This window comes from Molossus molossus, unplaced genomic scaffold (assembly GCF_014108415.1).
Source record: "Molossus molossus isolate mMolMol1 unplaced genomic scaffold, mMolMol1.p scaffold_m16_p_2, whole genome shotgun sequence".
Taxonomy (NCBI): Eukaryota; Metazoa; Chordata; class Mammalia; order Chiroptera; family Molossidae; genus Molossus; species Molossus molossus.
The window spans coordinates 10249430-10266262 of NW_023425355.1; the positions used below are offsets into that span (position 1 = coordinate 10249430).

General features: G+C 35.2%; 1 protein-coding gene across 1 annotated transcript in view; it reads right to left on the reverse strand.

Annotated features, from left to right (window-relative positions):
- Nucleotides 1-363: 363 nt before the first annotated feature.
- BRWD3 (bromodomain and WD repeat domain containing 3) overlaps nt 364-16833 on the reverse strand; it is a 114175-nt gene continuing 97705 nt past the window's right edge. Inside the window, exons 35-41 of the mRNA XM_036270318.1 lie at nt 15661-15801; nt 14335-14409; nt 12541-12693; nt 10929-11092; nt 10242-10339; nt 9532-9690; nt 364-4635 (exon numbers count right to left, since the gene is read on the reverse strand). Of these exons, the coding sequence (XP_036126211.1) occupies nt 3881-4635; nt 9532-9690; nt 10242-10339; nt 10929-11092; nt 12541-12693; nt 14335-14409; nt 15661-15801 (1545 nt within the window). The 3' untranslated portion in view covers nt 364-3880. The remainder of the gene's footprint in view (nt 4636-9531; nt 9691-10241; nt 10340-10928; nt 11093-12540; nt 12694-14334; nt 14410-15660; nt 15802-16833) is intronic.

Sequence of the window (16833 nt, forward strand, 5' to 3'; positions counted from 1 at the left end):
ATGGGATTAACGCTTCATTCCTTTCCCCAGAACTAAAAGGCTAGACATTAAAACATACTGAAAATTATACAGGATTTATCTCCTTTTTATGAATGTGAAAATTCCAACTTTAAAGATAAGTACCAGTTGGTAAATGTGCATAAAATAACTTCCATGATATATAAGCGTGTTTAATATAAGGTGTTTAATTTTTCACTACATGATTATACAAATTTTGAAAAATGCTCAAAAAAGTTTTTATCAAAAAGTGAGAAGTGGCATTCACATCTTTCTCTTTAAATCACTGTTATTGTCTGATGACAACCTATAGGATTACAAAAAAAAAAAAAAAAAAAAAAAAAAACAGCAAGAAGATAAATCACTCAAATTTATTTCAAATTACTGGAAAGCTGAGTTAGATATCTGAGCACACAGTTGTACGAATAAAATTTATGAATTTTTACGCTGGGAGAAACAAAGTGCTATATGGAAGAATTCTAGCACAAGCCTGATCTCTGGTAAGGGAAATAAAAAAAAAAACAAGAAACAAATGAAGGAAGGGCAAATTAAAAGAAAAAATAGGACACACGTACAGAACAAAACCTAGATTGTTTATCTAGAAGGTATACTGAAATGAATGATCAAGCAGTATATATATTTACAGGCTAAGCGCTTTACAACAGAGGCAAAGAATTGGTAGGCAGTGAACACTTCTGTCTTCCATACAAAATATTCTCTTTTTTATGTCTGAGATAAAGTGTGCCAAGTTGGAAAAAAATCTACACACACGCGCGCGCACACACATACACACACGAACAAATTTAGTCACTAGACTAACAGGCTAGTGAATGTTTTGGAGAGCATCCAATTGCTGGAAGAGATACACACAGCAAGCCATAGGAAAAAAACACAATTCAGTTTTCATAAACATATACACATGCTAAGATCTTAAAGCTGGGAATTAAAACATTATTAGCATTCATGAGAAATATTACAGTTCACTGACTATTAATATCTAGCATAGGATTAGGCTTATACGTCTATCTGTATGCTCTCATGAACCTAAATATAACAGTGGTTTTTTTCTTCTTCTTAGCAATGCATTTAAAATTTAGACTTTTCTTCAACATTCTTAGCTCATCTTCTACTTGCTTTGCTATGGCTGAACTCAGATCTTATTTAGGTTTAAAGGGTCTCTAAAAAATTAAAGCGATAAAATATTCAATGTGATACAAATTACATCACATTCACAGGAGGCAGCGTTACAAAAAGAGCAAAGTATAAATGGGGGAGGGGAAGTCCAGATATAAAAGTAAAAATACATCTTCCAAACTTATTTTCACAATTATTAAAATAATTTGCACACAAACAGAAATCATCTGTTTGTCTTGTGATAAATGATAACTATGCTCATCTAACACACCCTGGTGACTAACTCTTTAAATCCTAATAACTGAAATCAACATTACAGCAAAATGCTGTCACTAGTATTTTCACAGTATTTCACTACATATAAAATATGCTTAAAATGTCTTTAGCCTTGTTATTCTAAGTATCTAAACCTAGAAAATCTTGACATTTGGGGGATAAATGTGGCATTTCTATTTTTCAAAATAAATTATAAATAAAGCTTCAGATAGCTAAAATCACAGATGGCAATTCTTCTATTTCAAGAGGTCAGCTCTTCATAGAAGAATGTCAACAAAGAATTTCACACTAAAACGATACACATGATGCTCATTTGGGTATATCCGTGAATTTAAGTAATTGTTACTTTGATTAGGGTATGCCAAAGTGTTACTGATTCCAGGAAAACACTGGCACAAATTTACTCGAAATGCCCAAGAGATGAATAACTAAAATAGCACTTCTTAGCAAAAATTAAATGTAGAGTTTCAAATATGAACATTTTTAAATCTACACTATGGTTAAAAGTGGCAGTCGAGTTACAACCAGAAGTAGTTTTGGTTTAGTGAGAGAGAAAAAATACTACAAACAACAACAAAAAACAGCTTGATCTACTCTCCAGCAACAGAATTTAGTGCCATTAACAACAATTCACAAGAATACTTTCTTAAAGCCTGAACATTTCTACTGCAAGTGAAAATTGCTTAAAGATGTTAGTCCAAGAATAACCCCCACCTGACCCAACCAAAAAAGCAAAGTTATGTGTGTACTCCTTCCTCTGCACTTAAGGATTTTTCAGATGCATGAAATGATTGAAAGCGTGAGACAAACACATTAGTTTAAATATCCTGGGATTACTAGGCGTACATTAAGAAGTTTCGTTTATCCCACAGATCTGATCTAAGCGCAACAAATCTGCTGTTACATAAACAGAGATCAATATATTCCCTCCCACCTCAAAAATCTAAGTATCTAACAAATTCACGAATTTGCAACTTCTCACATTTGAGGAATAAAACTGATCTTGGAACTCAAGCTCACTTATGGAACCATGTGCACTCTACTGCTGTAAACAAGACCATAAGGGTTAAACTTTTCTTTTTTCATCTATAAAATAATAACTCAAAATATCAGTGTGCAGTGCAATGAGGTTCTTTCCTGAAAGATTATGACAAAAGAACCTTTTGGAATGGTATGAATAGAACTTATGTATGTTGATTCAAATTATTAGCTAGCCAAAACATTCCAACTCAAACTAGGTGTTTTGTTACATTTTGAAATTCAAATGAAAACCAGTCACAGCTGTTAAATAGAAAGTGGTAGCAGAGCTATACAAGCGGTCGCCCAAGTCTACTTACATAAATATGTTCTAAGAAAAGTCTAATATAGAGCATACTATACTTATACAAGTTTGTTAATTACAACCATTAATTTGAGAGCCAATATGATTATTAACAACCTCTCAGCTTATAACTTATGAATATTTATTTCCACCAAGCTTGTTCTAGTTCTCTTTAGTCAGTAATGAATAACAGTATCTATTTTCCTTAATGTTTCCAGTAGTTGTAGTTAATAGAGGTAGCTGAGCTACTATTCAAAGAAGTTATTTTTTGTGGATGAGGATTTTTCAGATGTTTAAGTTATTCTTTAAGCTACACGAGTTCTATTAATGCAATAAAATATAATAGGAAAAAGAAAATGGATGCAAGAAACTTTTGCATTTGGCACCTTGTCTAGATTGATACCTCAAGTATTCTTTTTTAATAAAGTTAATGCACACATCAGAACACACCACAAAGATTTGCTACATATTTACAAGGCACCAACCCTTTCTCACCTTTAACATGAATTAAGCAAATCAATGAAAAGCATATCAAGATTCCCCCCACCCCCCAAAAAAACTGTAGTATAAATATATACTTCAGTTCAGTACAATTATTGAAAGTTTGGCCTGGGAAGAGTAAAATAATCCAGATCGTTCTTACAATATAGAAACTGTAAACATTTAATAGCTGCCTTTAGGATTGGTGTATTGTGCAAAAGTTATTATTATTGGGTACAGGAATCAAAATGGCAAAAACAAACTATATAAAACTCTGTAAGAAGGTGCTATACTTCTGTGATACAAAAGCAAAAGAGGGATATTATATTGAGATAAAAATGTCATGCTACTCTTAAGAAGCTGAACGCTCCTTTAATGTAGTAAATCTGTAGTGTGTCTGTGGTGTGTGTGTGTGTATGTGTGTGTGTGTATGTGTGTGTATGCAGATTTTTATTTTTTTTTTAAATTTAAGGCCTAATGAGTAAGGCTTGTTTGAACAAATGAACTATGGAGATCAAAAGTCTTGAAACAAATGTGTACTGGCATAATGGAAAAGCACCAATGTGAAAGGAAGCGTAAGTCCCCACACAACTTGCTTTGTAGATTTCCTGGTAAATTCCCTGCAGTAGAAGGCCATTGAATTTTTTTAAATTATTCTAAATTTCTTAACTGTTAATAATTCCATCCCATGAGATGGCTAACCCTGGCTTTTTCTGTCATTTTACGCACTCTGCCTGATCTGGATGTACCAAGATTCAGAGGATCTTCAGTGGACACAAAATTGTCATTATCTGAATCATCATTATATAAAACAGTCCTCCTGCCTTGGTTTCTTGTTTTAATTCGAGGCAGTCTACTGAAACGTCCTGAAAACATGGTATCAAATTCATCATCTGCAATACGTGCACGTTTGGCTCTGGTGGCTCCTCTAGAAGCACCTCGTCCTCCTCTCCCTCTCCCCCTCCCTCTGGTGCCACCTCCACCTCTTCCTCGACCCCCTCGGCCCCTGCCTCCTCTTCCTCTGCCTCCTCTACTCCATCTCCCCCATCTGCCCCATCTGCCCCTTCCTCCTGTGCCTCTCGTCTTCCAGTTTCTTTTGCCATTAGCATATTGCTTTCTGAGTTTTCTTTTAGGCCTGGTTTGTATGAACTTGCTATAGTCATGGTCTCCATCTACATAATCTTGATCTGTTCTGGAAGTTGATTCAGAATCAGAATCAGAACCGCAGGTACTTTCAGAACTTAAACTGGATCCTAACTCTCCACTCTCTGAGGAGGATAAATGTGATTTCTCTTTTGTTTCTTTTTTCTCTTTGTCTTCTCTTCCCACGCTTTCATCTTCTTCCGATGCACTAAGTAGTTTTCTCTTGATTCCTGTCCGGGGCTCTCTGCCATCACCATTTGTAAGGGGTCCATCAGGGGAGTGATCTAAATCAAGACGAATGATTATTTAAAGTTTGACATTGGCAAGATGGTTATTTAGGTTCAAAAGTAACATAAATAGTCAATAAAAATATATACACCCAAAGACAGATGGGGTAAAATCATAGGGAGTGTTGAAATATACATTTAAATCTGTTGGACATGGAAAAGACTAAAAGTTCTGATTTTGTCTCATTGCTTTTTTTGGGGGGGGGATGTAGAGGGATGATGGGTGGTGAGATAGTTGGGCAGAAATTTTAAGGGTTTGAACTCTAGAAAGAATTATCTGGGAACATGTATCAGAATAATTTAACTCATTCACTGAATAAATATTTACTGATTATCTACTATGGTCCAGGCACTGCTTGGAGCTTGAAATATGGCAATTATGAGACGAAGTCCTTGCTCTCTGAATTTATATTTTAGTGGGGGAAGCTTTCTAGACAATGAAGTGAAGAATGAAATAACATAATTTTAAGTAATAATATGTGCTATAAAAAAGAGGGTAAAAATAGAGTGTGGATATATGTTTGAGGGATATTTTATATAGAAAAGACTTTTCTGCAGAGGTAGTATCTAAGAAAAGAACTGAATGAAGTTCGGATCTGGGGAAAGAACATTCCATCAGAGGATATAGAAACCCAGTGTAACTAGAATGAGAGAGAAAAACAGAGTAGTAGGAGATAACCGCCAATGAATAGGTTTACAGCTGAAGAATGATAGGATCTGGTTTACATTTTAAAAGAGTGCTATGGGCCCTGGCCAGTGTGGCTGTTGGTTGGTTGGTTGCAGCATTGTCCTGTACATCAAAAAGGTGGTGGGTTTGATTCCTGGTCAGGGCATATACCCAGGTTGCGGGTTCAATCCCCAGTTGGGGCATGTGCAGGAGGCAACTGATTGCTATTTGTCTCTTATATGAATGCCTCTCTCTCTCCTCCCCCTTTACACACACTTCCACTTTCTCTAAAGTCAATAAAAATATATCCCCAGGTGAAGATTAAAAAAATAATAATGAAAGAGTACTATGGTTGCCACTATGAAAATCAGTATAAATTAAAAGGCCCCGGCTGGTGTGGCTCAGTGGTTGAGCATTGACCCATGCACCAAGAGGTCGCCGGTTCGATTCCCAGTCAGGGCACATGCCCAGGTTGTGGGCCTGATCCCCAGTGGGGGGCATGCAGGAGGTGGCCAATCAATGTTCTCTCTCATGGATGTTTCTGTCTCTCTCCCTTCCTCTCTAAAAATCAATAAAGAAAAAAATTAAAAAGAGAACTACCATATAATCCAGCAATTCCATTTCTGTGTATATATCTAAAGGAATTTAAATCAGGATCTTGAAAAAATCTGTACTCCTTTGTTCACTGCAGCATTATCCACAATAGCCAAGATATGGAAACAACATAAAATGAACTATTATGCAGCCTTTAAAAAGAAGAAAATCTTGCCATTTGTGTCAATATGGGTGGAGTTGGAAGACATTATGCTAACTAAGCAAAATAAGCAAGACACAGAGAAAGAACTATCGTATGATATCATTTATATGTGTAATCTAAAATACAGTCATGTGCTGTATAACAACGTTTAGTCAGTAACTGACTGCATATATGATGGTGGTCCCATAGGACTGTAATGGAGCTGAAAAATTATCTATTGGCTACTGACGTCGTAGCCATAGTAATGCCATAGTGCAACACATTACTCCCGTGTTTGTGGTGATGCTAGTGTAAGCAAACCTACTGTGCTGCCAGTCATATAAAAGTATAGCCCATACAAATTAAGTACAGTACATAATACTTGATAGTGATGAAAAATGACTGTTACTGGTTTGTGTACTTATCATACTATGCTTTTTATTGTTATTTTATTGTGTACTCTTTTTATTTAAAAAAAAAAGGTTGCTGTAAACCATATGCCATGTTAAGCCAGCAGTAGCCTTATATATCTCACGTTCACTGTGCCTCTTGATTGCATCATTTTCTCTTGTGTCTGATGTAATCTCATGCTGTTTTGTCTGGAAGCATGCCATACAGGCCTGTAGCCTATGCCACATAGCCTAGGTAGGTAGTAGGCTACTGTACCAAAGTTTGTGTAGGTAAACTCTGTGATGTCCACATGATAAAATCAGCTAAAGACACGTTCTAGTAACATATCCCTGTAGTTAAGCTCATAGAAGCAGAGCAGAGAGTAAAATGGTGGTTGCCAGGGGTTTGGGGGGTGGAAATGGGGAGATATTGGTCAAAGGGAATAAAGATTCAGTTATGCAGGATGAATAAGTCCCAGATATCTAATGTATAGCACAGTGACCATAGTTAATAATACTGTACTGCATAGTTGAAATTTGCTAGGAGGAGAGATCTTAAATCTTGTCAACACACAGACATAGAGCAATCATGTAGAGGTGACAAATATGTTAATTAGTTTGATTGTGGTGACCATTTCGCAGTGTATGCATATATTGAAACATCAAGTTGCACCCTTTAAATATGTACGTTTTTATGTCAATGATATTTCATTGAAGCTGCTAAAAATAAACACCTATTCCTTAAGCCACCTGGTCTGTAGTGTCTAATATACCAAGCTGATTAATATACTAGGTGATAGCAACAGAAACTGTAGATAAGTGATTTAAGTGGCATTAAAGACTTGTAGAATTCACAAACTTAGCAACTGACTGGCTATGAAGGGTGAAAGGAGAGTCAAAGAACACTGGCAAGTTTTTAATTGGATGACTAGGGAAGATGGTGGTGCCAGCAACTAAAACAGTGAGAGCAGAAAAAGAAGCAAACTTGAGAATGATCATGAGAAGCACTCAATGGAATTTTTTTTTAGGAAGGACTTGGAAATGAGATATTAGGGCTAGTTTTATGAATTTGGAGAGTCATCAGCATAAAGATGATTGATGTAGCAATTAGATTCTTTTATTTGTAGAAGACAAAAAATAGAAACAAAAAGAAACAGGAAATGTATAGGAGAAACAGAGATATAAGAGAAGCAGTACCACAGGAGCCAGCAGTAGAGTTCCAAAGCAGGCAGTCAATAGCATGCAATGACACAGATAGATCAAGGAGATAGGGATTAAGAAAAGGTTGGTGAAGAATCTGGAGAGGACAACTTTTGTAGAGTGGTGGGGGCAGAAGCTAGACTACAAAGGATAAAGGAATGTTTTGATGGAAAGAAAATGGAGGCAGGAAGTATAAGCTACACTTTCTAAAAGTTTGATAATGAAGGAAAGGGCAAAACGAGAAGAAAATAGCTTAAGTATGCAACATGCAGCTGGAGCAGAAGAGAGAAAAGATAAAAATTGGGGAAAATAAATGCAAGAACTGTCTTAAAGTAATCAGATATGTAACAGTATTTCTCATATAACCAATATAAAATATCTTTAGAAAGTCTGTTTTTGAGTTGACACTTCAATAACAATGGATAAGCTATTTAATCTTTCATTAATGCCCTGGCCAGTTTGGCTCAGCAGTTAGAGCATCGGCCCGCGGACTGGAAAGTCCCGGGTTCAGTTCCCGCTAAGGGCACATACCTCAGTTGCAATTTGTTCCCGGCCCCGATTGGGGTCGTGTGGGTGGCAACCAGTCGATGTTTCTCTCTCTCTCTCTCTCTCTCTCTCTCTCTCTCTCTCTCTCTCTCTCTCTCTCTCTCCCTCCCTCCCATTCTATCTGAAGATAAATGTAAAAATGTCCTTGGGTGAGGATAAAAAAAATTATATACAGTAAAAATGTAAACTCCAATAAAGATATTTATAAAAACATAGTAACTATTCTTCACAAACTTCAAATAGATGAACACATCAGAAGTTTCTTTGAACATGTTCAAGGTCCATAATATAGGGCTAAGTATATGAAGCAAATCTACATAACAACTTTAACAACTATAAATGATGCTCCCTGACATGGTACAAAAAATGCAACTGATAATGAATTATTAGGTAAGTGATTTCTTTTTTAATAATTTAATTTTTTCTACAAATAAAAGTTATATGGAAGCTTAATATGTAAATAATTTGCTCTGGTTGAAAGGAGAAAGATAACCCTGAGAATTCCTGAAGTAGCTCTGTGGATTACAGAGAAAAAGGCAGAAGAGATTCTAAAAACCACTTAATTATTGAGACCACAGACCTTGAGGGAAGAGAATATCTTAGTTATATATAAGTAGAAAACCAGAAATTGGTAGATGTACATGTTCACTAAAAGAAGGCTCATTTGTCAACCAAAACCCTTTTTGTTTTTTATCCTCACCCGAGGACACTTTTGCATTTATCTTCAGATAGAGCAGGAAGGAGAGAGGGAGGAAGAGAGAGAGAGAAACACCCATGTAAGAGAGACGCATCGACTGGTGCCACCCACACAACCCCAACCAGGGCTGGGGACAAACTGCAACTGACGTACATGCCCTTAGCGGGAACCGAACCTGGGACTCTCTGGTCCGCGGGCCGACACTCTAACCACTGAGCCAAAATGGCCAGGGCCAAAACTCTTTTTTAAAATTGGGGTAGGCTTTTAAAAAATGAGCTCTATTTAAAGATGATTTTGGAAAAATTTTTCCCTTTTTTTATTAATATGGTTTAATATATGAAAAATCCTAAATGTGTCTAACAGTCTGTTTTTTATGTGCTTGGGGAAAGAGCTCTTCATTTAGTTTTTCCTCCTTATTAATTTTACATTTAATTTTAAAAGACTAACATATGTTTGGAAATATTATTGGAAATCTGGTAATAGCCTTTTCCTAGTTGTGGATATGAAACCATGTCTGAGTCAAATTTGATAACATTAAAATACTCGTTAACTACAAGGACATGCTAATTTTTGCAAACTAAATACACCAGCTTTAAATAATTCATCTGCCATTATAAAGGAACAAAAAATAAATACCGTGCCGATATTTATTTCCTACCTTGTTTAATTGGCAAAACTCGATTTCGAAATGATTTGGCTTTCCCTGGGTCATGGCTATTTCCACTTCGGCTATATCCACTAAAGCTCGATGAAGAAAATGGTCCATCCACCTCATCATCAAGTAAATATAGTGAAAGCCCTTCAGCAGCATCTGAAACTTATATTTAGAAAGATTGTAATGTTAACATAATTACCATGTGTTCAGTAAAGTTTTAAGACAGGCTGTTTTTAAAACGATCTCCCTTCTTTATTCTATTCTAACATCAAAATTGTGCATTGTTTGAAGGAAATATGAATTATGACAACAAATGTTGTATCACATCATTAAGCTTTTAAGGATGGAATGTCAAAAAAATTTGTCCAAGGAAAACACTTCCACACATAACAAATCCTCTATTCTTACATTGGCAAATATATTATAGACAGTATTCTGAGTTATAAATCATAAAATCACAGAATTATTTTAAAACTGAGAAACTTTAAAATTCATCTAGTTTTAATAACATTTAAAATATAAAGACACTTAATTTTATGGCCTAATGTCCAATCTAGGATCACACAGCTAAAGAAAAGAATTGGGAATAAAACACAACTTTTCTATATCGAAATCCATTGCTCTTTGTACCACAAACTATGTTGCCTTTTCTATATCCTTAATATCAGTATTAAAATGAAATAGACAGCACCAAACTCAGAAGACATATTTACCAGGAGATGAGAAAGGAGAGCTGGTCCTTGCATAAGACACTGAGGTATTCTGGTCATTTTTAGGTTGCAACTTCATTTGTTTCTGTTTCCCTTTTGGACTATAAGTAAAAATATGAAACAATGAGATTTTTTTTTTTCTGTTAACATCATAATATGAGAAACAGTATGATATAAAATGCTTAGGTGGTCAAAAAAGAAATGACCGATATTTTTAAGAGAAAAAATACTTCAAACTGGTAAAGTAACAAGGTGAAATTTAAAGCATTAAAATAAAAAGGTTTTGGAATAACAATGTCCACACGAATAAAGCTTTCGGTTACCACCTCCATGTTTACACAGGTGCAAGATTTCTTATAAAAAAAAAATATATCTTGGGCCCTGGCCCTCAGTGGTTAGAGCATCGGCCTGCGGACCAGGGAGTTCCAGGTTTGATTCTGGCCAAGGGCACATACCTCAGTTGTGGTTCGTCCCCAGCCCCGGTTGGGGTCATGCGGGTGGCAGCCAATAGATGTGTCTCTTTCACATCGATGTTTCTCTCTCTCTCCCCCTCACGCTCTGTCTCAAGATAAATATAAAATATCCTTGGGTCTTGGGATTCCCCTCAGATTATTCAATAAACTTTTAAGAAATGAGGTAATATACAGAAAATGATTTGAAACCATAAAATACCACATCAGTGCAATATACCTAGGAGCTCTGCTACTTGATAATGAACTGCTGCTGCTTCTTAGACGTTTTCTGTACCGTGGCCTTCTCCTCTTCTGACTCTGGATTGCTGACTTATATTCAGAGATGATATTTTTAATATGACTTTCAAATAAGGCAGATAACCGCAGTGTCATACTATAGATCTGAAAAAGTAGAAACAAGTCTGTTTAACATCTACTTCAATTATATAAAACATAAAAGTTGTAAACATGCCTGAACCATTATCAGCATCGTCCTTTCATATAAAATATATGTGCTATTTCATACACTTGAAAAATTCTTCCTGAAGAATTAAAACAGTATACTGTTTAATAAATGTTTTAAAAATTAATAAAGGTTTTTAAAAGATAACATCAAATGTTGGGAATGGTAGAAAAAAAAAGATTCCAATACACTGCCAGTGGGTTTTTTAACTGGAACAATTCTAAAGGACAATCTGTAATAGGTATCAAAAATCTTAAAAGTATACACATCCTTTGGCTAATAATTTCACTTCTGGGAATTTATCCTAAGGAAATATCAGAGAATTACACACACAAAATAATTATGTTCAAAACTGTTAAAGATGTTAGCCAAAGCTTTATTCATGTAAAGTGAAAAACTAGAAATAACCTAAATCTCTAGCACTAGGACACTTGTGAAACAACATAAAAGCACCATATAATAAAATACTATGGAGACATTAAAACTTCTGTTTTCAAAGAGTAATAATGACATGGTAAAAGACTTAAAATATATGTTTTAGAAAGGTTTCAAAGTATAAAATCTGTTTTCTTTTAAATTAATTAATTTATTTTTGTTATAGATGTTTCTCCTTTTTCCCCACAAACACCCTCCTCCCGATCCCGCCCCTGCTCCCAGCATCGTTGTCTATGGCCCTTAGAATATGTAAACATTTGAAAGTGTAAGTGTAGGAGATATTTCAAATGTGAAAAATGTATGCCTATAGAAATCGGTGATAATTCATTTTATATGAGTTGAAAGTGGGCCAGTTATATACCTATTGTACAATTTATTTAAAAGTTAATTACATACCAGTGATCACACAACACAGAAATTATTATTACTACTTTTTTGTTCTTAAGATATTTAAGTTCTGACAAAACAAAGAGAAAGTACTAAATATAAGTATAAATAAACATCTATAACTTCCCAATATGGTTCGCTATTTGTCATAATAAAGGGAACATAAATATTCAGAGCTTATCCAAATATTTTATATCAATTAATACTGTTAACCACTTTTATTTATAAAATTATTTATTGGAAATATTAACGGTTACTTAAATTACGAGTTCTCCATCCCTTGCCCACTCTCTGACAGATATAAAATATTAATAAAGAGTACAGATGAGGCAGGTAGAAGAAAGAAAGAGGTGCTTAATTCCAGAACGACTATGCTAAACGTGTCGTTATGCATGCCGAATAAACTGTCAGAGAAATACTGAGAATCAAACTTCAGTAGCGATGTCAGAATTGCAGTATATACTTTTTTAGCAATTTTTAAAATGGTGAAAGAAAAATTTGTCTGATAATATATATATAACTAAATGCTAGGAGGATTAATCCATCTAATATAGGTTTTACATACCCTTGATTTTTTATTAGAGGTATAAGCTTTGGAATTGCTGAATATTTGGCGAACATCCTTATAAAATTCCAGAGGACTACCATAGTTTCCTGCTTCCAAAGTTTCTTTCACAGTGCTGAAGTCCATAGGAGTGTCTATAACACCTTGATAATCCTATAAAGAAGAATGTGTTATTAAATACATACTACATAATACAATGGCACTGAGATTTGCATCACCAGATCTCCATGAAATAAACAGACTAGTCACTTTTCAATTTGCTAACTGCCTCCCCCCAACGAGGATACATCTAACAGAGCTATTTTGTTGGCTCAGAAAAGCAGCAAGGGGGTATGGGAGGGTTATAACCCTCACAGGGCAATCCATAACCATATGACTCTCTCAAGAACCAAAAATGAAAACCCATAGCCACTGGCTTCATCCCTACAGAGTCCATAATATGAAATTTCATTTCTTCCTTAAAGGCTGAAATAACCCCAATTCCCTGGCAAACTGCTCAATGTAAGTAGAAGATTGGATAATTTGCATATAATTAAATAGTTGCATGTTACAAATGAGCTACATATTTCCAAGACATTCCTGGCTAGGAAGGCATTCTACTTAAGATGTCTTTAGTTAAAGGTCAAAGTCAAATTGGTCACATCTGTGCTTTCTCCTATCATTCTGATTTTAATAAATGTGATAGTTTTGCTTCATATAAGGTCTTCATTTTCATATATTTAGAATTAGTTTGATTTTGATTTAGAGGAAGATTTTATTTTAACCTAAATCTTTCAAATCCAGTAAAGATATTTCTAGGGTTATCCTATGGAAGTGCATCTGAAATGTATATATACCTATATGTACCACAGCCATCAATAAATGAACATATTTGAAAGTAAAAGCCATTGTCAGTGTTAGATCCCTCGTCCTATTTAGAAACATTGAGAATTAAAATCACCACATTTCTCCCGAATGAGCAAAGAACCACAACAAGAGGCAGAGGAAGAATACAAAAAGTGAAAACATGAGAAACCACAACTGCTCTTAGCCTGTCTTAAATTTTTTTTTTTTTTTTGCTTAAATCATAAAAATCAAAAGTATATTCCAACACAGCAGGGCTTATGGAAATAAAAATTTTCATAGAACAAAAATGTTGGAACTTTGTGTAGTATGATGAACCCCAGTGGGAATACTCAGCTGCAATACAGACATAATTATAGTGTGTAATTGATGTTTTCTACTATGCTCCAGTAGCTTTAGATCTATAGAAACAAATATCTACCATATATGCAGATGGTACAAAGGACACCCTCTTGAGAACATGTGCCGATTTAAAAAAAAAAAACAAAAAAAACGGAAAATAAACAACCAGAAAAATCAAACGAAGGTAAAAATGGAGTGAGCAGAGTTGGAAAACAACTTTACAAGTTATAAAACTTTTATTTATAATACGGAGCTTTTAAAAAGTGAAACAATATAAAGATAACCAGCATGGCCCTGGCTTGTGTTTCTCAGTGGTTAGAGTGTCGGACCGTGCACAGAAGGGTCTCGGGTTCAATTCCCAGTCAAGAACACTTACCTGGGCTGCAGGTTCAATCCCTGGCCCTGGTCAGGTGTGCAGGAGGTAACCAATCAATGTGTCTCTCACATTGAAGTTTCTCTCTCTCTCTCTCTCTCTCTCTCTCTCTCTCTCTCTCTCCCCCCCCTTCCTCTCTCTCTAAAAAATAAATGGACAATATCCTTGGGTGAGGATTAACAAATACAAAACAAAACAAAAACAGCACATATCTTTTAAGAGACTACTAGGCCTACCTCCGAAAGAGATGGATCTTGTTGTCTTTCCAGAACAATTGACCCTGAGGGTTCCCCCTCTTGCTCTTGATGGCCCTATTAGGGTAAAGACAATATATTGCATTTCTAGACCACCAAACAAAATATGAAGAATTGCAATACAATTATTACTCAAGGTTCAAAGATCCATAAATAGGAAGAATGTTTTTACTGACTATACTTTAAGATGAAGGAATTCTACAGTCATCATTCTCCTCTGCTATGAAAACAGAAGACTAATTTATTCCACCCAAACTCCCTACAAATGAACAGACAAGCTTTGTTAAACATAATCCTGTTTATTATTGGAATAGTTTGTCCCAACTTAAACCTGTGTAAGTAGAGAATACTAATGTTTACTAATTTCAGAGGATGGTCTGATGTATCTCTGAAAGTTTGTTGTACCTTTTCTCTGAATAAGTTAAAATAGATTAGGTATCTATATTAAAAGGTTATTCAATATATAAACAGATAACACTATTAGAATCCTATAATTGAAGTTCTCATGTTTATATCTTTGATTAAAAGTAATACAGCCCCGGATGGTTTTGCTCAGCGGTTAGAGTATCGGTCTGCGGTCCAGAGAGACCCGGGTTCGGTTCCTGCTAAGGGCATGTACCTCGGTTGCAGTTTGTTCCCGGCCCTGGTTGGTCGTGAGGGTGGCAGCCACTCGATGTGTCCCTTTCACGTCAATGTTTCTCTCTCTTCCTCTCTCTCTCTCCCACTCTATCTGAACAAAAAAGTGGAAAAATGTCCTCGGGTGAGGATAAAAAAAAAAAGTAATACAGTGTGTTGGTAAGTAATCACATTGGATAACAAAGTTAAATTATTAACATAAATCAAACATAAATTATTAACATTTAAGGCTGACGCATGTTACCAGGGGTCTGCCGTGTGTAGTGTGTATTAGAAGTTAGTGAAATATAGTAAACAAATATCCAAACTAAAAGCAGAAGATCTCGCAATGATATTTATTTTTTATTTTTTAATTAAATTTATTGGGATGACATTGGTTAACTATATAGGTGTCAAGTGTACAATTCTATAACACATCATTGGCAAAGATATTTAGATTCAAATTAGGTTTACAAATGTATTATTTACATATAAAGTAAATGACAGGCATTTTAACAAGTCATAAATAATTACACTACCCACTTTCACAATTCAAAGATTCACAAACAAGGAAGGAAGGAGAGAGGGGGAGAGAAGGTAGGAAGGAAGGGAAAAAGGCGCTCTTAACTAGATCTTAGCAGACATTTATGGAAAATTATATATTGGCAGTTATTTAAGCAACTGTACACTTACTGGGTAAGAAAGATGATCAGCTGGCTGTCGAAATGGCTCTGAGTCTTCACGTTCATAAATGAGGCTCAACAGTTCTTTGCATTGTTTTCTCCAAGCATCAGGATTACACTTTAAAGACTGTCTTCTGCCTCGGCATTTAACCTGTAGATTTTAATAGAATTATATCTAACAGCTCTTTCCTTCACTCTTCATTGATTTTCTCCTGTTTTTCGAATGTGAACATATCAATCTAAGATAGAACAGCTGCTATTTAAAAGTTTCTTAATTGAAGTTTTCGTGCTTATATCTTTGATGAAAAAAGTAAGCCTAAGTTTAGATTAGAAATCATTCTCCTTGGAAAAATATAAACAAATAAAAACTAGGTCTTATACTCATGAAAATACCAAGAATTCTACTATTATAAATTTTCATGTTAAGAAATCTGAACCTCAAATAAACACAGGGGAACAAATTATTTTTCTTTCACAAAGCTAAAAACTTTAATGCCTTAGTATCTGCTGGTAGTTAAGTGTACTTGACTATGGCACCATAATCCCATAATCTTCTCAAAATAACACTTGAACTACACACACACAAATAAATAAATCCTTTATGGTCATGATAAATGTTAGCCTTTACTATTTCATGCCTTTTTATATGAGCTCTTTCAGTATTTCAAAGGAAAATTTTCCCTCATTTAAACAAATATTTGTCTAATTATTATAGAGGGAAAGTTTGCAGTACAGAGTTAACATAACCGACCTGACGCTGCTATCTTTAGTATGGCTTGCTTGCAAGGTTGGCCGGTGACTGGCATCTAAGAACTTGGCACCTGAACTCTTTCCAAAATAATAAATGTGGTCTGCTCTATCTACACAGTTTCTACAAACAATGTGATCAGTGTTGAACACCTGGTTTCTGATGCTTTTCCTGTGCTTTCCTGCTTTCTGGGATTCTGGAATCTTGGCATGTGCTAGTCAGATGGTGTCTACACAATCAGCTCTCAATAAATTCTGTAGAGACTGAGTTTCTAATCACACACATGTTGTTACATTTTCAATTTGGGGGGAAGAGTGGGCTCTGTGTGGCCCCTCAAAGGAGGGAGAAAGCATAAAAAAGATTGCACATGGATTCTTTCAGACTTTGCCTGTGTCTTTTCTCCTGTGATTCAGCTGTGTATCTTTACTGAGTTGC